At 40.8% G+C, this 26,531-nt stretch overlaps 1 protein-coding gene across 2 annotated transcripts in view; it reads left to right on the plus strand.

Moving 5' to 3' along the window:
• Positions 1–3,212: 3,212 nt before the first annotated feature.
• The window catches only part of TMEM185A (transmembrane protein 185A), a 35,273-nt gene continuing 11,954 nt past the window's right edge, over positions 3,213–26,531 (plus strand). Inside the window, exons 1-3 of one of the 2 annotated variants that reach the window (XM_004064989.5) lie at positions 3,213–3,484; positions 23,559–23,735; positions 26,178–26,385. In XM_004064989.5, the coding sequence (XP_004065037.2) occupies positions 3,447–3,484; positions 23,559–23,735; positions 26,178–26,385 (423 nt within the window). In that variant the 5' untranslated portion in view covers positions 3,213–3,446. The remainder of the gene's footprint in view (positions 3,485–23,558; positions 23,736–26,177; positions 26,386–26,531) is intronic. The other variant, XM_063703073.1, reaches the window with a different exon arrangement.

A 26,531-nucleotide genomic window follows, 5' to 3' on the forward strand; every position in this document is an offset into this window, starting at 1 on the left:
TGTGGTCCCTTCAGTTGCCTCCCTGCAATCTCCTCCTCCAGTTCTCCAAGCCCCTAAATCTAGCCCTGTATTTAATCAAATCCCTGTCTAGACTCCAGACCCACCCACCTCCCAGGGAGATCTCAGATGTGTATCCAAGTTAGGCTAAAGTTGCCTGAAACAAAGGGTTCTGTCAGGAAGCGGGAGATTGCATTCTGCAGGTGGACTAATTCCCAGCATCTTCAGCAATTCTCTAATTGGTGGCATTCGAAGTGTGGACTTTAGGGAACCTAGAGTGAGGAATTCCAGGCTGAGAAAGCCTTGCAGGCTGGCACCTCCATGTTTCCTGGCTAAAGAACTTGTCAATCTGACCTCCCAGAAGCTCTTTATAGTCCCATAGGCCTTGCACGGGACTGGATCCCAGCTGGCCCTCCCTCCACTGGAGCAAGGGTGAAACTGGTGTTGAGTTCAAATCTACTAATTCCACACTCTCTCCATTCTACTGCTGCAGCCAGGGAAGGAGCCTTGGTGGTGTGTGGAGGGCGGTTCCACAGCCATTTTCTTCCCCTATGCCAGGTCTCCCCAGTCCAAGTGTCTAAATTCACCAGGATTCTCTTCACCAGTGCCTTGCTCTTCAGAGGAGAGGCATCCTATATCACCACATTGGAGCCAATGTGAATATTGAATTGGACAAGCCACCAGCTTATCAGAAGGGTGGTACAAATCCAAGTTAGTCCTTAAAACCATGGTCAGATATACACTGATGCTTCTGGAACACTGTAACCTAAGCCCACCCCAAAGTCACAAGAATATGCTGTCTGGCTTATTTGGGGGTCATGCTTTTTCAATCCAGAGCCATTTCTTGCCTTTGAGTGAAGAATGTCGGGAGCCCCTAGTAAGATAGCCCTGGAATTTTTTGGCAAGTCAAGGAAAAGATAAAGTCAAACTCTGCTAGTGGAGAAGATGTGGGTGTCATCTTCTCCACTAGTCATACTTAGCCTTGATGTATCACCTTTCTTCTGAGAATGTAGAAACATTTAATAAGTGGTAATTAAGCTTCCCAACACTCCTGGTGCCTGCATATGACCCAGGGTCTTTCTTTAATGTCAGGATCACTTGTGGGTCTGTCTACACAGGTCATTGAGGCTTTGGACCTCCATCTAGGGTGGGACACTGAGTGAGGGCTCTGAAGTGAGCAGCAGGTTGTCAGTAGGGTCTTTTGCACTTGCTGGAGAGAGGGCCAGATGGACATCTGGTTTCTGGCTTTTTTTTCCCCATGAGAGCACCAGTAGCGTACAGGGTTGGGCTTCCAGAATCAGTCCAGGTAACCCACCTCTTGAAGACTGGGGATGTGAAGCCTTGGGAAAGTCCAGTTCTTCCTGTATTTCCTCACAGACAGGTTCATATGTTCCTCTTGGCAATTTACCTTGTCAGAGCAAAAGAACACACTGACAAGTAATTTGTGCATCAGTGCCCTGTTGCCTTTGCTAGATAGCTTCCAGGGCCTGGTCAACTCTGGAAGAACTGCTAAAATTGAACTTGTGGGCCTGCAGAGCAGTGGTTCAGCTCCCAGACTCCCTGGGATCTCATTAAAGTAGCGTCTGCCCTCAAGATTCTGGACTCTGAGGAGCCTGCCTGGTCTCTATCTATGAAGCTCTTGAAAGGGCAGTGATGCCTGTTATTCAAGTGTCTGAATTGGCAGACCATCTTCTCATGCCTGCTTGGGGCACGGTCACTGGTAATGAAGATGGTGCTGTCCAATCTGACCACTGGCAAGCACCTCTTTCTAACAGTATGGGCTGCAGGTTCAGCTAGACCCTGAGTTTCATCTGTGCTCCTTCACCCTTACTTGCTGGCTCGCTCAGGGCCTGTTATACAAGCTTCTCTGTGCCTTAGTTCCTTGTCTGTATTTGAGTGTTCATTGAGAACCTCCTCTGGGCTACACATTGGACTTTACCCAGAGGATGGGAAAGGAAGATGGGTGAAAAAGTTTGGGACAGGGTCCTGGTGCTTCAGCAGATGAAAACTTGATTTGGCTTACTCATCCTTAAAATCAGCTCATATAATAATATCCATTTCCCAGTGAGTGTTGGGAAGCTTAATTACCACTTATGATATGTTTTTACGTTCTCAGAAGAAAGGTGATACATCAAGACTAAGTATGACTATCGCAATTGTGATTCTCTCAAGCTGCCCTTGGGGCTAAACAGTATAAAATTGTCATTTGTGAAACTCTGCTATTGCAACAAAGGATGACTATTATCCATAATGATACTAGACTAATGTTTAAGGCATTGTTGTGCTCATGAAAACTTAAATCTGCCCAAAGTGAAGATGGTAAACTAGGTCACCTGCTATGAGCTTGTCCTGCTCTTGGATTCCAAAAGCAAACAAAATTCTTGAGGAGGTTGACACCTGAAAGAGTACCAGATAGCAACAGCATTCTTTGTACACCTAGCATGTACCAGGCAGTGTGTTATGCACACGATCTCACTGAATCTTCCTAACACGCTTAGAAAAGAGGTTTTTATCATTTCCATTCTGCGGAGGAGAAAAACTGAGACTCAAAGATGTTGACTTGCCCAAGGAAGATGAACCTGGTACTTGTAAGTAGGGCAGCCTGGAGTGGAGGCAGAGGTCAGGTGTGAAGTGACCACAAAGTTTAGACAGGATCCAAGGAGGCTCTAAACTGGGTTAGAAAAATGAGGATGATTTCCACGTCTCCTGCTTGAATACCCCCCTGCGTACGAATAGGCCTGCTGCTAAGGGAAAAAGGGAACCCAGGAGGGGAAGGCGGTTGGGACCGGAAGTGACTTTGGTGCTAGGTAACTTGAGTTGGGAATAGCCAGCATATCTGGACACGCTGGCTTGGGAATTGGAAGGGAAGTTGGGACCCAAACTTTGGAGTCGTTGACAGATGTGACAGGTGAAGACTGGGATGACATCGCCAAAAACGCAACGTCTCACTCATTGTCACTACTCCCAGGGCTCAGTCGTCACTGGGGAAAATCTCCAGAAGGTAGCGCGGGCCAAGGTGACAGGTGTCTGCCAAGATCTGCCCGCCAGACTCCCGGGCGGCGCGCTCCCTCCCTGCAGGCCTTCAGCCCGTCAGCATCCCCTTCCTCGGGGCCCTGCTCACTCCCAGCCTCCATCCCCCTGCCATCTCCTCCGCCGGTCGCGTGCGGACACAAGGATGGGGACCTCTCAGCGAGGAGCGCTCTGGGCGGGGCTCCGGACGCATGCGCGGCCCTCGTACGGAAGCCCGGAAGGAGGGGCAGGGGGCGGTGGCTCAGGTTTCTCCGGGCGGCGGCGGCGGCGGCGGCGACGGCAGCGGGGACGGCAGCAGTAGCGGGAGCAGCAGCGTGGACGCGGCTGGCGCTGGCGCCATGAACCCGCTGTAAGGCGCAGGCTGTGCAGCACGGGGTGCGGGGGAGGAGGTGGAGGACGCCGCGGTGAAGTTCTCCGCCATGAACCTGAGGGGCCTCTTCCAGGACTTCAACCCGAGGTGAGGCGGCGTCGTTGGCGCCCCCGGGAGTCCGCGCTGCGGGCTTGGGCGCGGGCTGGTGTTCGGCTCCGGGGAGGCACGGCGGGCGAGATGCTGCAGCCCGAGGACCCGGGCGCCTGCCCGAGCCTCCCTGCGGGTGCAAGCGGTCCCCAGGCAAAACAGTCGGCCTCGGCGCCCTCCCGCTTCCTCCTCCCGTGCCCGGTGCTTTCAGCCCCTGTCCGGCCACAGCCGGAAGGGCCCGGCCACGAGCCCCGTCCTGCCCCAAGGGAACCCCATTCTTTTCTGCTTGCTGTCCCTCATTGGTGTCCCAACTTCTTCGTCTCGGTTCCATCCTCTTCTGCGCCGCTGCGGGCCCTCCATTCTCCGCGTCAGGGCCGTCTCACTCGACCCAACACCCCTACCCCCACCCCAGCTGTTTCCTCCAGTTCCTCGCAGTCCTTGGGGTTTTCCTTGGGTTTATGCCCATCCCTCTCTTGTTTGCTTCTTTGTTGAACGGATACCTGAAACACTGTTGAATCCTTGGAGTCAGTGTCGGGGTATGGCAATACCTTATATAATGCATTTCTGGGTGAGCCTGATCATTTTCCATACTCATTTTCTCATCAGTCTTCATTACAAGTTTATTTGCAGGAAGTAGATATTGCTGTCCTTCTTTTCCAGATGGGGAACACCCAGTGAACAGTGTGGAGAAAACACTGGCTAAGCACTGAAGCGCCTGTCCTTGCACTTGCCCGACTGTTTTGTAACTGTTCTTTACCCCAGGCTGTGAGCTCCCTGAAGCTGAGACCATCTCCTGCTCATCTCAGTGTCCCCAGCGCCTCCCACCCACCGTATCTGGCACATAGTAGGCACATATAAAATGTTTGTGGAACTAAACTGAGCCCAAAGACTTGGATTGGAGACGAGGCCATATGTAACTGGGTGATTCTCTGCCCTTCTTTGGCCCTTCTGTAAAATGAGGAGTTGGCCTAACTGATCTCTTAAATGCACTACTCTCCGAAAGGAGTATCCGTTTCCCTTATTTGCTAGTTGGGAAGACGTGCTCAGTAAATATTTGTGTGCTGTAACCTATGCTAGGTGCTTTAGATGCTGGCGGTCTCAGCATGGGGTGAAGAAGGGCTTGTACACTTAAGATGCCTTACAGTACTGTGCAGTGCTGTACTGCGGGGGCCAACTCTGGGGACCTATGCCTTGGCTGCTTGTTGAGGATGAAAGGAAGTTTTAGGGGAGTATTTGTATGTTGAGGGTGCAGTCTCCCTAGGGATGGTGACATTTTAACTTGTGAGTCATTGTGACTTTCTATGTGCTCTTATTCCACTTTGAGTTCATGTTCTGGTCTGGAGTGCCAGTGTCTCTAACACAGTGCAGACATTATCATTGTTGGCTTCGAAGGCATAGAGGAGGTTACAGAACTAACTGCAGTCCCTTCCTCTGCTGCATCAGGGGGTTAAGATTGGTCTGCAGGGTAGTAGGGTTGGTGCTGTAGCTGGACAAGCCATGTATGTCTTCTATTTGGAGATGGTGATAAGAAAGTTAAGTAAAAACTGAATTGTTTTGTGCCCTTGGGCAACTCACTTATCTATTGTGTTATCTGTAGAATGAGTATAATCTCTCAGTGGGGTAGGGAGGCCAATTAAAGATTGATTACAAAGTGCCTTACAAATAGAAAGCTACAGTGACTTGTTTGCAAGGTGACAGAGAATTCAGAAGCCTCAAGAAACTGCCTCAAGTGATCAAACAGGCTAACAGAGTTGCCAAAGCAAAATAGTGCTGCACTGATATTACCTTTAACCATTTTTTCCTTTAGCCCTTTTCCCCCCCAAAAAATTAGTATATGAAATTACAATGAAATACCTGGTATCTAAGCAAATTTATAGTAATTATCAACATATTTATCAATCTCTTAATTCTACCTGGATTAAAATGTATTTCTACCTGAAAAGTTTAAAGGTCTTTTATACTGTGCCATTTTCCTGATTCATTGTTGCCAGAGGTAGTGAGTTCCTTAATTTTACAGATATTTCAAAAGGACATTGGCCAGGTATTATTGGTAAATCAGATTTGTTTTTTTAGCTGGTAGTGTTTCATGTCTCCTGAGTACTCCTAGTTTTTGACAGTGTGCTTTAGTCTCCTTCCATGCTGAGGAAGGCCTTCTCTATAGCTAGAAAGAAAACTGAGGGGTGTACACAGGAAGTTACCTTATGCTGGGGACTCAAACCTTGATGCTACTGCTTTGCCCCCTGCCTCTATTTTTGAACCAATTCAACATCTCCCTCCTACCCCAGGACCTTGTCACACACTGTTCTCTTTACCAGGAATGTTTCCCTCTCTTTTCCTCTCCTCCAGACCTAGTGAACTCCTATTTATCCTCACTTGGCACTTGCTAAGGGAAGCATTCCTGACTTCCCTGACCAGATTTACTGCTCCCTGTTTCTACAGTTCCTGTAGTATTTACTACTCCTCCATCATAGTGCATATTTGTACCCTTGTGTCTGTCTGGATGCTTATTTGATTAATACCTGCCTCCCCCACTAAACTTTAAGCTCCATGGGGTCAAGGCCGTGACTGCGTCAGTATTGTAGCCTGCATACTTGGAATAGTACCTGGCTCAATAAATATTTGTGGAGTAAATAAGTGAATAACTCTCCAGAGCCTATAAGATAAATCTAGAGCTGCTGCTTTCAATCACTACTTTCCTGGTGGTCTGTGGCCTGGTTCTCTTTCTTCTCATACTCTTCCCACCTTCAGAGTGCAGCCATTGCATTGGAGAGATGGGAGAGAACATGGCACTAAGGCAGAATATGGCTATATTTACTTTGAAGAGCATGTCTTTGTCATAGAAATAGTCACTGTCATGGTTTGGTGGGTCCCAAGGCATGGGTCATGGCTCCAGATCCCCTTTCCAGCCTTTTGGATCTTGGTAAGTCTGAACCCACTGCTGCGTTGGCAAGGCTCTGGAAACTGTAGTGACAGAGAATGGTTCACAAGTGTCAACACTCAGATGTACAGGGCTGCCAGCTGACCCACTCTACCTATTTCCATCTGGCACTGAACTGGTTGATCATGAACTTCTTCATAATTGCTTTTTAGTTATGCAGGTTAAGACATGCCGAAACAGATGTACTGGACCCACAAACAAGTCCTTCCTTGAATGCTTGAGGCTTCCTAACAGTGAAAGAGCCCTGTTCTTAGAATAGGCAAACTGATTCTGAGGCATTGTAGGTGGTAGGGATCTGGTAGTAGGTAGCATTAGGTGGGCTCCCGGCACTCACCATGGAGCCTTGAAATTTTCTGCTACTTTGGGGGAGTTGCTGGTTCAGAGAAGGCCCTTCCACCCTGCTAGCCATGTGGCACTGGAAGGCTGTGAAAACTCTGCTGGGCCTTCTTAGTCATCTGTGGTGAGCTCCTGATGGGAGTGTGGTGTATCCCTCAGGTGTGCTAGACTGGAACAAAGGCTGAGAAGTGTTGCTCTGGGGGTTCCAACTTGTGGGCATGGGGTACTGATGAGATCAGTAGTGTTTGGAAACTTCTGTATGCTCCATCTTCAAAAGACGTTCTGGAGTCCATATAAGTTATCTTGTCTCTTGTTTGAAGTCAGGAAAAAGGAATGCGATTGTTGGTAATATAGTTCACTAAAGTCAGCTACCTGGTCTCTAACAGTTATTTGCAAAGTATATTATAACATTGATTCCTCAAACATCTCCTAGGTTCCTATCTCGTGCCAAGTGATGTACTAGGTGCTCTAAGTACAAAAATAAAGGAATATAGTCCTCCTCTCAATGCGTAAGCCTGGTGGAAGAAGCAGAAATGAAAGGGAAATAAGAATTCAATAGAGTATGAGGCATTACAGTGAAAGAAACCAAATGTCTTGGAAGTACAAATGGCAGAGCCACTAATTCTGTCTCGAGCAGGCAGGGAAGAGTCTATAGTGGAAATGACTTTTGAGCTAGATTTTGAATTGAGCTAGTCTTTTGAGCCAGACTTTTGAGCTAGAATTGTAGGGTTGTCATCAGACCAGAGAGTAGGAAGGGTATCTTGTGAGGAAAAGAAAGAGAGATCAGATTGTTATTGTGTCTATGTAGAAAAGGAAGACATAAGAAACTCCATTTTGTTCTGTACTAAGAAAAATTGTTTCTGCTTTGAGATGCCGTTAACCTGTAACTTTAGCCCCAACCCTGTGCTCACAGAAACCTGTTCTGTAATGAATCAAGGTTTAATGGATTTAGGGCTGTGCAGGATGTACCTTGTTAACAATATGTTTGCAGGCAGTATGCTTGGTAAAAGTCATTGCCATTCTCCATTCTCGATTAACCAGGGACACAGTGCACTGCGGAAAGCCGCAGGGACATCTGCCCAAGAAAGCCTGGGTATTGTCCAAGGTTTCCCCCCACTGAGACAGCCTGCGATATGGCCTCGTGGGAAAGGAAAGACCTTACCACCCCCCAGCCCGACACCCGTAAAGCGTCTGTGCTGAGGAGGAGTAGTGAAAGAGGGGGGCCTCTTTGCAGTTGAGATAAGAGGAAGGCTTCTGTCTCCTGCTCCTCCCTGGGAATGGAATGTCTCTGTGTAAAGCTGACCATTCCCATTCGTTCTATTCTGAGATAGGAGAAAACCGCCCTGTGGCTGGAGGCGAAGTATGCTGGCAGCAATACTGCTCTGTTACTCTTTGCTACACTGAGTTGTTTGGGTAAAGAGAAACATAAATCTAGCCTACGTGCACATCCGGGCACAGTACCTTTCCTTGAATTTATTCATGATACAGATTCCTTTGCTCACGTTTCCCTGCTGACCTTCTCCCCACCTGTTGCCCTGCTACGCTCCCTTCGCTAAGATAGTAAAAATAATGATCAGTAAATACTGAGGTAACTCAGAGGCTAGCGCTGGTGCGGGTCCTCCGTATGCTGAGTGCCGGTCCCCTGGGCCCACTGTTCTTTCTCTATACTTTGTCTCTGCGTCTTATTTCTTTTCTCAGTCTCGTCCCACCTGACGAGAAATACCCACAGGTGTGGAGGGGCTGGCCCCTTTCAGTATCTCAGAAGGGACAAAGTACACAAAGGCATGGGGTCATGATAGTGCCTGGTATGTTCAGGTAGTGAAGAGGTCCATGTGGTATGAGCACTGCAGATGACATGTGTCGTATGAATTAAAAATACATAGTTACTGCAAATAGTTTTTACAGGTTATTGTTTTTAAGAAAGCAGTATCTAATGCATGAGTGTACCGTCAGTACTGTCAATGAACTACTTACCACCCAAGTGACTGCTTATCTGTTGTTCTGTCCTCTCAAGCCACCTACAGTCAGAAAATGGTCTTGATTTTACTGATGTTGCTGTTAATAATAGCTGTGACTTCTTGAGTACCCACCACATGCCAGGCCCAATGTAGGGGCTTTGCATCCATTATCCATGATCTTTACAACAACCCTGCAAAATTAGGTATCAGCCTTATTTTAAAGTCCTGACAGCTTGTGACTTCCCTGAAGTTGCATAGGCAGGAAGAATCTAAGTCAAGATTCGAATCCACGTCAGTCTCATGAAGCCTGTGCTCTTTCCTGCGTGCCATGCCGTAGTTCTAGTTAAGTGACAACTCCTTTCCCCCATGACATTGTAGATCCAGTATGCTAAGGAACCCTCTATTTACAAATTGTAAGTGATTAAACAAAACAAACCTGTTAGTGGCGCTTATACATCCAAATGAGTGTTGTTATTCAAAGAGGTTACTTGGGGAAAGAGAATGTATAAACCTATTCCATTGTTCATACTCCTTGTTACTCATCTGGAATTCCCTTTAAAGTCAGTTTACATATCACATAAGAAGATCCATCTCATTGCTTTATGATCATCTATCATTTTCAACCAAAATAGTTCCACCTAGTTTGATCACACATCTTATTCACTAACCTTGGCTCTGACTGACTGACTGCCATTTCCAAAATTTGAATCCACCCTCAGTGAAAATTTAGCACCATTTGGGATAGTCAGAAGATCAGACTGCAGGTTCTCAAGGTGCTTCCAAGAAGAAAGCTTCAAAGATGATTTGAGTAATGAAGTACCATTGGAATTACTGCATTGCCTCCCAAGGGGACTGGTTAAAGGAGAGAAATCTCATTTGAATGTATAATTTCCAGTTTTAAAAATATCATTCATATTACTTGATAATTACACACACATTGTTCTTAGCTGTGTTCTTTGAGGGCCAGGATTTGGAGGTGCTGAATTACGTGCTGAATGAGTGGATGTTGGGTACAAATAGACATCTACCACTGGGAAATCTTTGTTGTACAGGACAGACCATGGATTGAAGGAGTTTTAGATAGTTTCCTAGGACTCCGGAAGTTAAGCTTTTTAATATGGAGCTTGAGTTTTCTAATCATTTTGCCTGATATGTCATGCCTGTACAAGATGACTGGAATTTAAGACAAAAGCCTCGAACTCTGGAGATAGATGCTTTATAAGTGGAGACTCATACTTTGTCAGCTCCAACCTAATAGTGACAACAATGATTGCTAAATGAGATTGTTACCTACAATGTGGCAGAACTTTTGTCTTTCATAATACTGCTAAAGCTAGAATGGGTAAAATGTATCATTTACACAGTGCTTTCACATACCCTTGTCTTAAAGAATCAGTATATGAGGAATCAGATGAGGAGACAGACGCGGGGGAAAATAACTCACCCAAGACCACACCGCTGATGAATGGCAGTTGAGGAACTTAAATGCAGATCTTCCTACTGGCCTGGGCTCTGCTTTTATTTGGCTTTTGTGCTTTTTTGTATCTACTGGTTAAATGCTCTTAAACATTTTTCATCTTAATAAAACCAGCTAAAGTCTCCACTAAGACTTTAAATTTGGTTAATAAGGTGTAAGAGGGGCAATTCCCTTGATAGTTTGTGAGTATGTCAGGTTGTCATTTGGAGCCATTCTGTCAAGCTTTAGACTGGGATGTGCCATCCAAAGTTTGTGTGTGTGTATGTGCCCGTGCATGTGTACGTGCATGCAGGCATGTGTTAATGCACGTGTATGTGCTCCAGTGAAGCCAGCAGCTTCCACTGGAAAAAAACTGATAGGTCTAAAAAGAGTCCAGCTGCATTCTTATGATATGCAGAAAACAGATACTAGAACTTTTACATTCAGAGTCATCATTCCTTTGCTAAGTATATTCTCTCTCTCCCTCCCTTCTTCCTTTTCTCCCTCCCTATTCTCCCAACCCTGCAAAGTGGAGAGAGGGAATTTGAGCCTGAGCAGAAAGCTCCATATAAATTTCAGAGAGGATGCTAGCTTTGGCCCAGGTAGCACTACTTAGTGATTCATCGTATACTAACACTACAGAGTCAAATGAGAGTGGAATAAATCCATTCTAAAGGTGTAACTGGAAAAGTGAATTTTAAGAAGTAGTGATTAATGTTAAACCAGAACCTCCCATTTCTCCCAGGTTTGTGGAGAATTAAGCAGTCTATTTTTATACTTGGAATCTGGTCTGAATGTTTCTTGAAAAGTAACTCAAAGTAGTTTAGGCTATGACCATAAGTTATTTTTGTAAATACATTTTCTTATCACTGTATTATTGCATATTATTGTGTATTCTTTTGCAAATCAGGCTTGATATTTCCTTTTGGCTATGCAGTCACCTTTTAGACTTTGCTTGCAAATATATTGATGTAGTTAAGATACTATTCTTTCTTTCCCCAACTAGGAGTGTGTATGAATTACATCTTTTGAACTTTCTGATTGTATTACTTTGTTTTACTTGATCAACTTTGTAGTTTAATTTTTTTTAAAAGCTAGCTGTTGGGATTACTGATCGGTTTCATTTTTATATCTATATTTCTACTTTTAGTTTTATTATTTTCATGTTTTGGCTTTTTCCCCAAATTTCTTAGAAACTCAGTTTACTAGTTTTCTTTTGCCTCTTTTTTTTTTCTTTGTTTTCTACTTTTACTTAAACATTTGAAATGAACACATTTTCTCTTGAGTTTTGTTTTGGCAGCTGCCCAGGTATTTTTATGTTTCAATTGTATTTTAGTAACTCTACTAAACTGCTTAACAAATCAGTATTGAAAATGATCCATTTTTTGTCAGTTTTTTTATGAATTGTATAAAATGTCTACCTCTGGTCTCTACTGATTACAATCTACCTTACACACTCATATGTATCTTCTGTCACTCTTGTTGAGAAAATCTGCAGTGGCCCCATATTACCTATTAATAAATTCCAAGGACTTTACCTTGATATTCACATTCCCCTACCATGTTACCACAGCCAACTTCTGGCTTATTCCCCCCAGTGCCCTTTCTCCTGTCTCTGCAGCACCCTACCCACCACGATTTATAGAAAGTATTCTGTGTGTTCCAGTCTGCTGGAATTGGAGAGGGGAGGATAAAGAGGGGATGAGCAATGGGTACAATAATACAGTTAGATAGAAATAATAAATCTAGTGTTTGGTAGCACAAGAGGGCAAATATAGTTAATAATGTATATTTGCAAATAACTAAAAGAGTGGAATTGAAATGTGCCTAACACAAGTAAGTGATCAGTGCTTGAGGTGATGGATATCCCAGTTACTCTGATTTGATCATTACACATTGTATGCTTGCATCACAGTATCACGTGTACCCCATAAATAGGCACAACTGTTTTGTATCCATAATAAATAAAAATAATTTTAAAAAATTGGAAAACATCTTATTCCCTTTGTCTGGAATTCCTTATTCCCAACTTGTTGCCCAGATTCCACTTCTCTTCCCATCTCTCCCAGGGAAATTAATCTTCCAAGTCCCCTAGTTTACCATATGTAGTTACTTGTTGATACATCATCTCCCTCTGTTCCTATTAGTCTGAGCACCTTGAGCGAATGCATTGTTGCTCCTTTTTATGTATCTCACACATTTCAGGCACTCAAATATTTTTAAAAATTGTAAATTAGATGTGTGTTTATTGTATATTGCTGCCCCATGATCCTTTTTTTCTCCCTGGAAAAACTATATATATGTAAAGAAAGTATGTTTTCTTGTTCTGCTACTTAATTATCTTCATATAAGCTTGCTGTTTTTTAAATTTTCTCGTTCTGCTACTTAATTCTCTTCATATAACCTTGCTGTTTTTTAAATCTACTCTTGTGTTCATTTCCGTATTTTCTTTAGGAACTTCGTCTGTTTTATCTGTCATGATTTAAGAGTAGCATGAGGAAGCCCACAATTAAAATATTTCTGTGTATCCTTAAAAAAGAAAAATTGTAAAATTATTTCCATATTCCATGGTCATGTTGTTAGGTTTTTGTTATTTAGGTTTTTCTTATTAGTCCTTTTAGCATTTTAATACTTTCGGCTTTGAAATCTAATTTATGTAATTTTAAAGTTAGTAAATTGTTGCTCTTGTCTTCATCCAGGCATGCTAAACCTCTGTCATCTGATTTCTGATAGTTGGTTCGACTTTTGACTTTGATTCCAAGTGTAACTCTTGAATGTAACAGATTTACTTTCTTAATCTAGGAAGCAACCTTTCTTTTTACAGAGCTGTGGTAGGCAGAATAATGACACCCCAAGTATGTCCACATCCTAATCCGTGGAACCAGGGAATATGTTCTGTTACATGGCAAAGGGGAATTAAGGTAGCAGATGGAATTAAGTTTGCTCATCAGCTGACCTTAAAATAGATTATTCTGGATTCTCTGGCTGAGCCCAATGTAATTACGGAGCCCTTAAATATAGAAGAGAGAGACAGAAAAGGAGGTCAGAGTGATTCAGTATGAGAAGAACTGCATTCTCCATTGTTGACTTTGAAGATGGAGGAAGGGGCCATGAGCTAAGGAATGTGGCAGCCTCTAGAGCTAGAAAAGACAAAGAAGCATTCTCTCCTAGAGCCTTCAGTAGCATAGTCCTGCTGACACCTCAGGTTTAGCCCAGCGAGACCCATATTGGACTCTGACCTCTAGAATTGTAAGGGTTATGCTTTTTAAACCACTAGGTTTGTGGCAGTTTTGAATGGCAGCAATAGGAAATTAATAAGAGAACATTCAGCTCATGTATATTTTTCTAACCCTAGTATTTGAATCATGAATTATATTTTGTGGGTCCTTTTGTAAGTTTATCTTGTTTTCTATTTTTCATGTAATAGACATAAAATTTTAAGTTTCCTTTAAATTATGTCAAAAAACCACATAAAATAATCACTTTTCCAACATTTAAAACATTTTGGTACTTCTCTTTTCTTTAGTTCCACTACTCTCTTTTTTTATTAAATAAGGAAACTGTTTTACAGAGGATAATGAAGTTAGCTTACAGCATTTACCAACCCCCCCCCCCCCACCAATTTACTTTTTATTTATAGTCTGAAAATCCTTTAGGATAAAAATTACCTGTACATGTTATCTAATTTACATATGAATCCTGTGTCGTCATTATCTTAGCATTTGTTAATGTTCGAATCCACTAATTTCTTTTTTAAATAGTCTGTTTTCAAGTCCATTGTTTCTGGTAATTATATTTGTAGCCACAGGCTTTAGTTGACAAATTGGTTCTGATTTTTTTAGATTTTGGAATATTTCCCTCTGCTTTAAGAGAGAAAACTTCTGCCTCTACTAATTGTGTACTGTAATTGTGGTGATAACTCCATTTCTATTAACTTGTGAATCCCGCTCCACCCCACCTTGACAGAGGCTCTCTTCTTGTCCAAAGTCTAAGGGATGAAGTCATTTTTATCTTGGTTTCTTTAAATGTTCTGTCTTTCTTTGTAGCAGCTTATAAAAGCCTGTTTTTGTTTTCGAGTATTAATAATATTAGCTAATGTGTATTGAGTACGCTGGTTATCAGACTGTTTCCCACAGACCTTGGGAGTGGGCCTTGAGACCCTTTTCAGGTATCTGCAAAGTCAAAATTATAATACTAAGACATTCTTTGCCTTGGTCGACATTTGCACTGGTGGTACAAAAGTAGTGCATCAAACAGCTGGTGCTGGAGCACAAATCAGGACAGTGGCACCAGCTGCACTAGTCTTCTGTCACTGGATTCTTCACCACCACGTGCTGGACTTGCAGTTAAAAAAAATGCCAGCTTCACTTACGAATGTCCTTGATAAAGCAGAAAAATATTAATCTCATTTAATCTTGACCCCTGAATGCACATCTAGTTTAATATTCCATGTGATGAAATGGGAAGAATGCATAAAGGCCTGTTGTATGCTGAAGTGCAATGGTTGACTCAAGGAAAAACGTGTGTGCCTGAGTTACAAGCTGCTGTTTTCATGGAGTATCATTTTTATTTGGAAGGACAACTGACAGACAAGACTGTGGTTATTTGCGTTATGGTGTTTGGCAGACGTTTTCTTGAAAATGCAGGAAGCGACAGTAAACATACGTGTGCATGTGTCTTTATAGCAGCATGATTTATAGTCCTTTGGGTATATACCCAGTAATGGGATGGCTGGGTCAAATGGTATTTCTAGTTCTAGATCCCTGAGGAATCGCCACACTGACTTCCACAATGGTTGAACTACTTTACAGTCCCACCAACAGTGTAAAAGTGTTCCTATTTCTCCACATCCTCTCCAGCACCTGTTGTTTCCTGACTTTTTAATGATTGCCATTCTAACTGGCACTATTCACAATAGCAAAGATTTGGAACCAACCCAAATGTCCAACAATGATAGACTGGATCAAGAAAATGTGGCACATATACACCATGGAATACTATATAGCCATAAAAAATGATGAGTTCATGTCCTTTGTAGGGACATGGGTGAAATTGGAAATCATCATTCTCAGTAAACTATCGCAAGGACAAAAAACCAAACACCGCATGTTCTCACTCATAGATGGGAATTGAACAATGAGAACACATGGACACAGGAAGGGGAACATCACACTCTGGGGACTGTTGTGGGGTGGGGGTGGGGGGGAGGGATAGCATTAGGAGATATACCTAATGCTAAATGACGAGTTAATGGGTGCAGCACACCAGCATGGCACATGTATACATATGTAACTAACCTGCACATTGTGCACATGTACCCTGAAACTTAAAGTATAATAATAATAAAAAGAAAAAAGAAAGAAAAAAATACTATAATAAAAGATGCTTCTATTACACACAAAAAAAGAAAATGCAGGAGGCAAAACTTCAAGGAAAACAACTCATGGTATTTTTTGTAAATGGTAAAATTTGATCTTTCATGGGAAAACCAGAATTTTTGAAAAGTTGTATCTGCTACCATGAGCTTGACAACCTCCCAGTAATTAAAATATTTCTGATGAAGTTGGTGAAGATAGTAAGTAATGTGATTTTTTTTGCTATTGTATACGAAATGTGTCAACATTTGAAAGATCTTTATAACTCAGTAAACCAATATTTTCCAGTCGACCTACATTGCATTATACAATAATGCTGGGATAAAAGATTCATTGAAAGTATAAGAGAGACCAGTGGATTTCAGTGTAGCAGAGTACAAAAAGGTCATTGATATGATTTCAGATTCCACATCATAGTTAACCTTTAAGAAACTACCACTTGTTGAGTTTTAGTGTCCTGTTGAAGAACATCTACCATTATCTGAAAGAGCGATTAAAATAGTTCTTTTCTAACTACAGATCTCTGTGAGGCCAGATTTTCTTTGTATACTTGAACCAAAACAATGTATTGCAACAGAATGAATGTAAATATAGATATTAGAATCTAGGTGTCTTGTATGATATCATACATTAAAAATTTTGCTAAACTGTAGAAACAGTGCTGCTACTCTCACTAAATTTGTGTTGGTTTTGGAAATGTTTTTAAATAATGTTATTTATGTTAGTATGTAATGTGTTTATTATTACCTTTGAAGAGTAGATATTTTTTGAATAACAACTGTATCGTAAATATTAAATACCAATAGGGATAACCCATATCAACAAGAGCTCTTTGGGATCCTCAGTAATTGTTAAAACTGAAAAGGAGTTCTTTTTAAGAGTTAAACGTCAAAATTTTTGATACTAAAAACTTTGAGAGCCACTGATTTAGTGCTTTATACAAAGCACTTGTTATACTCATTATCTTATATTCGTAGCCACCTTATGAGGTACATATTATTGCCCTAACTTTATGGGTAAGAATACCATGACACACTGATGCTATGTATATTTTTGTTAGCAACCCCTCTGAATCTCATGATCTTCCCAGCGTAGTTTTCTCTCTGGGAGGCTTGCTTCCAAGTTTAATTTTGTAGGTCCAGTCTTCTTACAACCCTCCTCCCTTTTTTCCAATCGAAGTTTCTTACGTTATTTTTCATAGTACAAAAACAGTACATGTACCTTACAGAAAACTCAGATATCATAAGCAAAAGAGTGTAAAGACTATCCTTAATCTTCCCGAGTGGAGACCTGTTAGCTGCTCAGCGGATATTTATTCAGATGCTTTTCTAAACATGTTCATTTATCAGTGTAAAGCCAGGATAGTATAATACTCAATTAGAAGGATTTTGGAGTCAAATGGTTTAACTCCCAACTCTGAGCTCTTAGACAAGTTATTTAACATCTAAGCTTTCTGTTCCTTATCTGTAACCGCACTGATCTGTTTTCTGTGTCTAGGGTTTTGCCCTTTCCAGAATGTCAAATAAGTAGCATTGTACACACTATCTTGTGTTTTCCATCTGAATTATTTTACTTATAGTGCATTTTAGATTCATCAATGTTGTTGTTTTCATCCATAGTTTGTTACTTTTTACTGCTGATTAGTATTCCATTGAATGGATATATCAAAATTGGGTTAACCATTCACCAGTTTATGGATGTGTGCGTTGTTACCAGTGGCAATTATGAATAAAGCTTCTTTGAATATTTGAATACAAGCCTTTGTGTGGACATACGTTTTCCTTTTTCTTGTGTAAAATACCTAGGTGTGGGATTGCTGGGCCATAGAATAAGTATACACTTAACTGTATAAGAAACTTCCAAAATGTTTTCTAAAGTGGCTGTACTATTTTGCATTCCCACCAGCATATATAAGAGATCTAGTGTGTGTGTAATCTTATCTCATTGTGGTTTTAGTTTGCATTGTCCTAACATCTGAAAATACTGAGTATTTTTTGTGTACTTATTTGCTTTTTGTATGCCTTCTTTGATGGGATGTCTCTGAATTTTTTGGCCATTTTAAATCGGGTTGTTCACTTATTTTTTTAGTTGTAAAAGTCCTTTTTATATACTGGATACAGGTTACTTTGTCAGATACGTGTTTTCAGAGTATGGTCTCCCAGTTTGTGGCTTGGCTGTCATTTTCTTAATGATAGGTATCTTTTGGAGAGTAAGAGTTTTTCATTTTGGAGAAGTCCAATTTCATATCCCATCTAAGAAATGTTTGCCTAACCCTAGGTTGCAAGTATTTTTTTTTCATATGTGTTTTGGACATTTTATAGTTTTGTGTATGACATTTAGGTCTATGATCCATGTCACATAAATTTTTGTATATGTTGTAAGGTTAAGAGTCAAGGTGTACTTTCCTCATTTATCCAGTTGTACCAGCATTTATTGAAACATAATTATTTCTCCATTGAGTTGCTTTGGCACCTTTGTGGAAAATTAACTGACTCTACATGTATGGGTCTGTTTTCCAACTCTCTAGTACGTTCTATATATCTATTCTTATGCCAGTACTACATTGTGTTTATTACTGTAGCTTTATAGTAAGCTTTGAAAGCACGTAGTATAAATTGTCCAACTTTGTTCTTTTTCAGAATTGTTTTGCCCATTCTAGGTCCTTTGCACTGTCATATGACTTTTAAAGTCAGTATGTCAATTTCTACAGAAGAACCTGCTGGCTCCCAATTTTCGCTGGGATTGCATTGATTCTTTAAAATAATTTGGTTAATTTGGTGTGTGTGGTAGGCTAAATCATGGCCCACAAAGATACCCACTTCCATGGAACCTGTTAAAGATCTTGAGATGATGGGGTTATCCAAGTGGGGCAATAAATGCAATCAATCACAGGTTCCCTTAAAAGAGGGAGATAATATTAAGAGGAGAAGGCAGTGTGGTGGAAACAGAGACAGAGATTTGAAGATTTTATGCAGCTGGTTTTGATGATAGAGAAAGGGGCCATGAGCCAAGGGAATACAGCTCTGGAAACTGGAAAAAAACAAGTAATAGATTCTCCCATAGAGTCTCCAGAAGGAGTAGGTCCTGCTGACATCTTGATTTTAGCCCATTGAAACCCTTTTTGGACCTCTGGCCTCAGGATAATAAATGTGTGCCATTTTAAGTCACCAATTTTGTGGTAGTTTTTTACAGCACCCATAGGAAACTAATACACAGAGGATGTAAATCTTAACAGTATTGAGTGTTCTGTGAACACAGTATATGTCTCCATTTATTTAGATCTTTAATTTTTCTTGGCAGTTATGAACTGAATGTGTCCCTTCAAAAATCACAAGTTGACTCTAGTCCCCAGTGTGATGGTATTTGGAGGCAGGGCATTTGGGAGGTGATTAGGTTATGAGGGTGGAACCCTCATGGTTGGAACTAGTGCCCTTATAAAAAGAGACCAGAGAGCTAACTCACTCTCTTTTCACCATATGGAGGGTATTGAGAAGTCTGCCATCTGCCACCCAGAAGGCAGCCCTCGCCAGAACCCAGCCATGCTGGCATCCTGATCTCCGACTTCCAGCCTCTGGAACTGTGAGGAATAAATTTCTGTTGTTTATTAGCTTCCCCACAGTCCTACCAGTGTTTTGTAGGTTTCAGTATATAGGTTTTGCATATATGTTGTTACATTTATCCCTAAGTGTTTTATATTTGTGATGCTATTTTAAATGGTGGATTTTTCATAAACTTTTAATTTTTGAATAGTTATAAATTTATAGGAAAGTTGCAGTAAATGATACATATTTTTAAATTTCTGTTTCCAATTTGTGATAGCTACTATATAGAAATGCAATAATTTTTGTACGTTTACCTTGTATCCTTCAATTTTGTTAAATTCACTTACTAGATCTACTAGCTTTTTTGTAGATTACTTAGGATTTCCTACACAGAATATCATGTTGCCTATAGATAATGACAGGTTTACTTCTTTCTTTTAAAACTATATTCTTTTAATTTATTTTTATCATCTTATTGTTGTGGCTAGGACGTTTAGTACAATGTTGAATAGATGTGTTGAAGTGGACATACTTGCTGTGTTTCCTGTCTTAAGGGGAAAGTATTGAGTCTCACCATTAAGCATTATAACTGCAGGTTTTTCATAGATGCTCTTCTATTCCTAATTTGTTTAGCGCTTTTAACTTGAATGGGTAGCAAATTACGTCAAATGCTTTTTACACAACTATTGAGATGATCATATGATTTTTCTTTTTCAGCCTACTAACACCACGAAGGTTGCTAACTGATTTTCAAATGTTAATCCAAGATTGCAATCTTGCAATCCTAGCTAAACCACGCCTAGTCGTAATGTAGTATCCTTATATATTGCTGAATTCAGTTGGCTAAAATCTTTTGAGGATTTTTGCATCTCTGTTCATGAGAGATATTGGTCTGTAGTTTTCTTTCTTTGTCGGTTTTGTTATCAGGGTAATGCTGGCTTCATAAAATAAATTGGGAAATGTTCCCCCCTCATCTTTTTTGCAAGAGTTTGTGAAGAATTGGTGGTATTTCCTCATTAAATGTTTGGTAGATTTTGCCATGGCCTGACATTTTCTTTCTGAAAAAGGTTTTAACTAGAATTGCAGTTTCCATGTCTTTGTTTCAAGAAATTTCCTGGCATAAAGTTGTTTATAATATCCCCTACTTATCCCTTTAGTATTATTAGGATTTGTAGTGATATCCCTGTTTTCATTCTTGATATTAGTAATTTGAGCCTACTTTTTTTTACTGATTATTCTGGCTGTAGATTTACCAATTTTCTTACTTTCTCAAAGAAACTGCTTTTAGTTTCGTTGATTTTTTTCTCTAATCCCTTTTTACTGTATTTTATTGAGTAATGTGCTTACATTTATCATTTTCTTCTTTCCGTTTACTTTTTAAAAATTTCCTTCCGTTTCTTACATGGAGGTTCCTTACCTCCATGTTCTTTCTAGTTTCATAAGATAGAATCTTAGATTATTGACTTGATATCTTTTCTAATGTAAGTATTTGATGCTAAAATTTCCCTTAAGTACTGCTTTAGTGTATCTCACAAATTTTAGTATATTGTGTTTTTGCCTTTATTTAGTCCAACATATTTTTCAATTTTCTTCATAGTCTTTGACCTATGGATTATTTCGCAGTGTGGCATTTAATTTTCAAGTATTTTGAGAATTTTCCAGATATTTTTCTATTGTTGATTTCTAGTTTGACTCCATTGTGCTTGTTTACTTTGTATGATTTCAGTCCTTTTAAATTTGTTGAGCCTTGTGTTATGGCCCAGAATTCAGTCTATCTTGGTGAATGTTCCGTGTGTGTTTGAAAGGAATCTGTATTTTGCTTTTGTTGGGAGGAACTCATTAATATTAATTAGGTCAAGTTGGTTGATAGTGTTGCTACAATCATATATATCCTTAGTAATTTTCTGTTTATGTGTTCTATTAGTTACTAAGAAAGGAATGTTAATTTCCATTTATAACCGTTTGCTTTTTTTATTTCTCCTTTTAGATTGATCAGTACTTTCTACATGTATTATGAAACTTTGTTATTAGGCATATGACAAATTGACCCCTTTATCATTATGAACTACCTCTATTTGTCCCTGGAAATAGTCCTTGTTCAAAAATATACTGTGTCTTATGTTGTGGTAGGCAGAATGCCCCACCCTCACAAATACACAGATACCCAGGCCCTAAGCCCTGAAACCTGTGAATATGTTATTATTTTACATGGCTAAGGGGACTTTGAAGCTATATTTATTAGCATTCGTTTCTGCTGTTACCATGACAAATTACTCTCAGTTCTTTAGGTCAGAAGTCCGGGTACAGCACGACTCAGATGGGTCTTCTGCCTAGTTTCACAGGGTCAAAATCAAAGCGTCAGGAGGGCTCTATTCCTTTCTGGAGCCTCCAGGGATTAATCTGCTTTCAAGCACATTTGGGCTATTGTCAGAATTTAGTTCCTTGGGGTTGTAGGGCTAAGGTCCCGTTTACCTTGCTGGCTGTCAGCTGCGAGTTATTCTCAGCTTCTGAAGCCTGCCTGCATTCCTGGGCTCATGGTTCCTTACCTCCATGTTCAAAGCCAGAAGTAACAGGCTGAATCCTTCTCAAGTCTGGAATCTCTCTGACTTCTGCCTCATCTCTCTTCCACCACATTTCTCTGACTTACTCTTCTGCTTTCTTAAGGGCTCATGTGATTACACTGGGCACACCTGGATAATCCAGTATAATCTTCCTATTGTAAAGTTAGCTGATTAGTAACCTTAATTCCATCTGCAAAGTCCCTTCACAGTATTACTCAGATTAGTGTTTGATTGAATAATCAGGGGACAGGAATCCTGGGAAACTTCTTTAGAATTCTGCCTACCAACCACAGTTATGGACCTTAAAATAGGGAGAGTAGCCTGGCTTAACCAGGTGGACTCAGTTTCATCACATGAACTCTTAAAATCAGAGAACTTTCTCTCACTGGAAGCAGAAGCGATATGACAGAAGAAAAGTGAGAAAACATCCCAAGCATGAGAAAGATTGAATATGCTATAGCTTGTTACTGGCTTTGAGATGTAGGGGCCTATTTACAAGGACCCAAGAGAGGCCCCTACTATCTAAGATCAGCTGCTGCGTGACAGCAAGCAAAGAGACACATACCTCAGTCCTACAACCACAAGAAACTGGATTCTGCCAACAACCTGAATGAGCTTAGAAGTAGATTCTGCCAGAGTCCCCTGATAAGCATTCCACCAACAGACATCTTTATTTCAGCCTTGTGAGATTCTGAGTAGAGAAACCAACCAAGCCTGTCTGGCCTTCCGTCATATAGAACTGTGAGATAATAAATTTACGTTGTTTTAAGCTGCTAAGTTTGTGGTAATTTGTTACAGCAGCAATGGAAGACTAATCAGATGTTAATATAGTCATTCCAGCTTTCTTTTGGTTAGTGTTTATTTGGTATAACTTTCTCTTTCCTTTTGCTTTTAATCTATCTGTGTCTTTATAGATAGATAAAGTGGGATTCTTACAGACAGCATATAGTTGTCTTGCTTACTTATCCAATCTGATCATCTTTGTCTTTCAGTTGGCCATTTATATTTAATATAGTTATTGACAGGGTTGAGTTTTAACTGTTTTCTTGCTGCAGCCTGGAAACTGCCTCTGATCTGCAAACTGGGGCAATAGTAGGGTTTACCTCCTTTATTTCGTCCCTCTCACCTGTTCTCCACTGCCTGTTGTCAATGTCTGAAAACTGTTCTTTTGTAGACTGTATCAAGTTTCTTATTTAGGCGGGAAGGTAAATTATATTCCTACTATTAAGTCAAGGCTGGAAATAGAGGTCCTCAAGAGTATAATTTCTAATTATTTCAAGGACATCCTCTGTAGCAATTCCCTTTTATATGAGACGTGAGCATGTGTGTATGTGTAATTTATTCATTCATGGAAAGTATAATACATACACTAAAATGTTCATGCCATATGAATATGACAGATGGCTGCCTTTTTAGAAACAGAATCAGTAAGTGATACAACTTGACCATTTTCAGAGCATGTCAGCCTTTTCCAGTCTCTGTGTCTTGGTATAGCTAGTTCCTTCTGCCTGGAATACTTCCTCATCTCACTTGCTTTCCTGCCTGGCAGCTTCCTACTTGCCCTCTGGAACCAGCTCTAGGGTCACCACATCTCTGCTTCTGAGTGCCTCCTCAGACACAGTCTGTATTTCCTGTTCCAAGCTCTCATCACAAACATTGTGCTGTATTATATGTTTCTGTGTGGTCTTCCTTCTATGAGGAAGCCTTGGAAAGCAGGAGACTTATTTTAGTCTTTATGTTTCTTTTATTCCCAACACATTATGTCTGCCCCATAGACCTTTTCAATAAATGATTGTTGAGTTAGTGACTCCTTTTACATGCTGACAAATGTGGCTCTTATTACTCCCCATTTCAGTATCACATATTTGTAAAAGTGAATCCTTCTTAATCGTTTTACTTTTCTCCTAGTAAATTCCTCATCTATGCCTGTCTGCTGCTGTTCTCTGTGCTGCTGGCCCTTCGTTTGGATGGCATCATACAGTGGAGTTACTGGGCTGTCTTTGCTCCAATATGGCTGTGGAAGTTAATGGTCATTGTTGGAGCCTCAGTTGGAACTGGAGTCTGGGCACGAAATCCTCAATATCGGTAATACTGCTTTATACAACCCATTGGTCTCTAGCATGAGGGAGCAATATCTTGACTTTTCTCACTTTTGATGAAATAAGGACCATTTTATTTTCTACTTATCTGGGGTCTTAGAACTATAGTATAAGCTAACAGATCTCTTCTGTGTTTTTGAAAATTTAGTCTTTGGTATGTATTTTCTTACAAAAGCAGTGCCATTTGGGGGTAAGTTGCCAGCCAGCTCACAGATGCCTATATAATCCAAAATGCACCCAAAATACAGAACTGGTATGCCATACTAGACTAAGCAGCATGAAACCACCCTGTTTTTAGGAAAAGACACTCATATTATGTTTGGTCATGAAAGATCTTTCTCCAATACAGTTTTGGAACTGGGGCTCCCCTTGTCCCACCCTCCTAGTCCCAGAGCTTTAGGACTATTAGCAGTGTAGGGGAGGTGGCTTGACCAGGAGACCATGAGTCCCTGAGACAGCAGCTGGGGAATGAGGAAAGTCAAAGGTTGGATGCCGAGAAGGAAAGCAGAGCCTTTGGGGGCAGGGGAGAGGGGTACCCTTTACTGTTTCCAACTCTTGCCCTCCCTGCTCTTGGATGCCTCCGCTGGCCCAAATTCTTGGGAGTTGGCTCACGCCAGCATGCAGCCTGCTTGTTGCTGGGACCTGTGAGAGGCTTTCCCTTCTCTGCCACAGAGACTGTAACTACATAAAGGGAAAAAGGGGGACTTAAGACTGGGAGGCTATTATGAACCTCCACTGGGAAGATGAGGAGTATAGGAATTCCCAGAAGGCAGCTGCTCATGTGGGAAAAGTGTAAAGTTGAAACTACCGCACCTTTTTTTTTTTTTTTCTTTTTGAGACAGAGTTTAGCTCTTGTTGCCCTGGCTGGAGTGCAATGGTGTGATCTTGGCCCACTGCAGCCTCCACATCCCGGGTTCAAGTGATTCTCCTGCCTCGGCCTCCTGAGTAGCTGGGATTACAGGCACCTGCCACCATGCCCAGCTAATTTTTTGTATTTTTAGTAGAGATAGGGTTTCACCATGCCAGGCTAGTTTTGAACTCCTGACATCAGGTGATCCACCCGCCTTGGCCTCCCGAAGTGCTGGGATTACAGGTGTGAGCCACCACGTCCAGCCACTACATCAACTTTTTAAATTTTTGTTTACTAAATATGAAAATGATTCAGATTGTGTAAATTACATATCACATACATGTCTAAGAACTGTAAAACAGTTACACAGAGAGCCTTGGCAGGTGAGAGACATTCATGTATAGCTGTTTCAGAGTTCTTAGATTTTTTTTGAAAGATTGATGACCTGTGTGGCTGTATGGGTTTTATTTTTTATGAGATATTTTCAGATATCTAATATTAAATGCTTCTCAAAGAATGCAAAGTTAAATAAACATTTAGGTTCTACTAATTGATATTTAGAATATATTCAAACTTCTCTTTGTTGGTCTTATTTAAGATGCTTTGAGCAAGGAAAGGAATTGTGTATGTGGGGTTGAATGTAAGGAATGTACAGGCGTGGTCATTCTCATGTTAACATTAACCAGTGGAACATGGTTGGATCCTACAGGAATAGCCTCTGATAGCATTTTCTCTATGATCTAACTTCCGGTGTATTTGTCACCCACAATACATGTATATCATAAATGTTCATCTGTATTTTGAATAAACATTGTAGGCCTTTCAGATGCATTATAGAGCCTTTTCCTGATTAGCGGCCTTACCATTGCTCAACTGAAGATCTGTTAAGGTTATTGTGCATGATACTTAGCTAATTAAACTGATTTTGTTTGAGAACAGTTTTAACTCTTGTTCTTCTTTCTCTTTCATCTGCAGGTGTTAATTTGTCTTAATGGAATAGAAAGGAAAATGAAAATCATTTATACGTTTTATTTGCATTTAAAAATAGCACCTAACAATAGTTACTACTATCTTGAAATATAACTGGCACTTGTTCATAGAACTAGAGTTATTTTTATAATATTGTGTGAAGGGTGGTTTACATGGTTTCTTGAAAAATGAGGATCATGAGACTTAAGGGGTATTTGCCTGGTTTTAGCAGCAGAAGCAAATCAGCTTGAATAATCTTGGAAGTAACTCTTGTTGTTGAATTTAAAGATGTGAACAGAAGTGTTTATGTACATTGTCAGGGAAATAAGAACTGGCTATTACTTTTGAGAATATCCTTATACAGTTAAAACATTAAATTCTGGTTTGGTTGTAATGTTCATTTTGTATTATGTAGTAGTTCTTCGATGTTTCAGAGATTGCCTACCAAAGCTTAGGTTTAAGTTAGCTTTCTACCTGATTTCCCTTTGCTTTTGTCAAATTTTCAAGTAAAATTCAAAGTATAAATATAAGTTGGTATTTGCCCTGAACTGCTTGCTTATAGTGGAGATTCTGAACTGAGGGTGTTTTCTTCTTCTCTCCCTTTTTTAGAGCAGAAGGAGAAACGTGTGTGGAGTTTAAAGCCATGTTGATTGCAGTGGGCATCCACTTGCTCTTGTTGATGTTTGAAGTTCTGGTCTGTGACAGAATCGAGAGAGGAAGCCATTTCTGGCTCCTGGTCTTCATGCCGCTGTTCTTTGTTTCCCCGGTGTCTGTTGCAGCTTGCGTTTGGGGCTTTCGACATGACAGGTCACTAGAGGTGAGATTTCATATATTTAAGAATGTTTTCCACTTTGGGAGGTCAAGGCAGGTGGATCACTTGAGGTCAGGAGTTTGAGACCAGCCTGGCCAACATGGTGAAACCCCATCTGTACTAATTATACAAAAATTAGCCGGGCGTGGTGG

The sequence above is a fragment of the Gorilla gorilla genome, chromosome X (assembly GCF_029281585.2).
Source record: "Gorilla gorilla gorilla isolate KB3781 chromosome X, NHGRI_mGorGor1-v2.1_pri, whole genome shotgun sequence".
Classification (NCBI taxonomy): domain Eukaryota; kingdom Metazoa; phylum Chordata; class Mammalia; order Primates; family Hominidae; genus Gorilla; species Gorilla gorilla.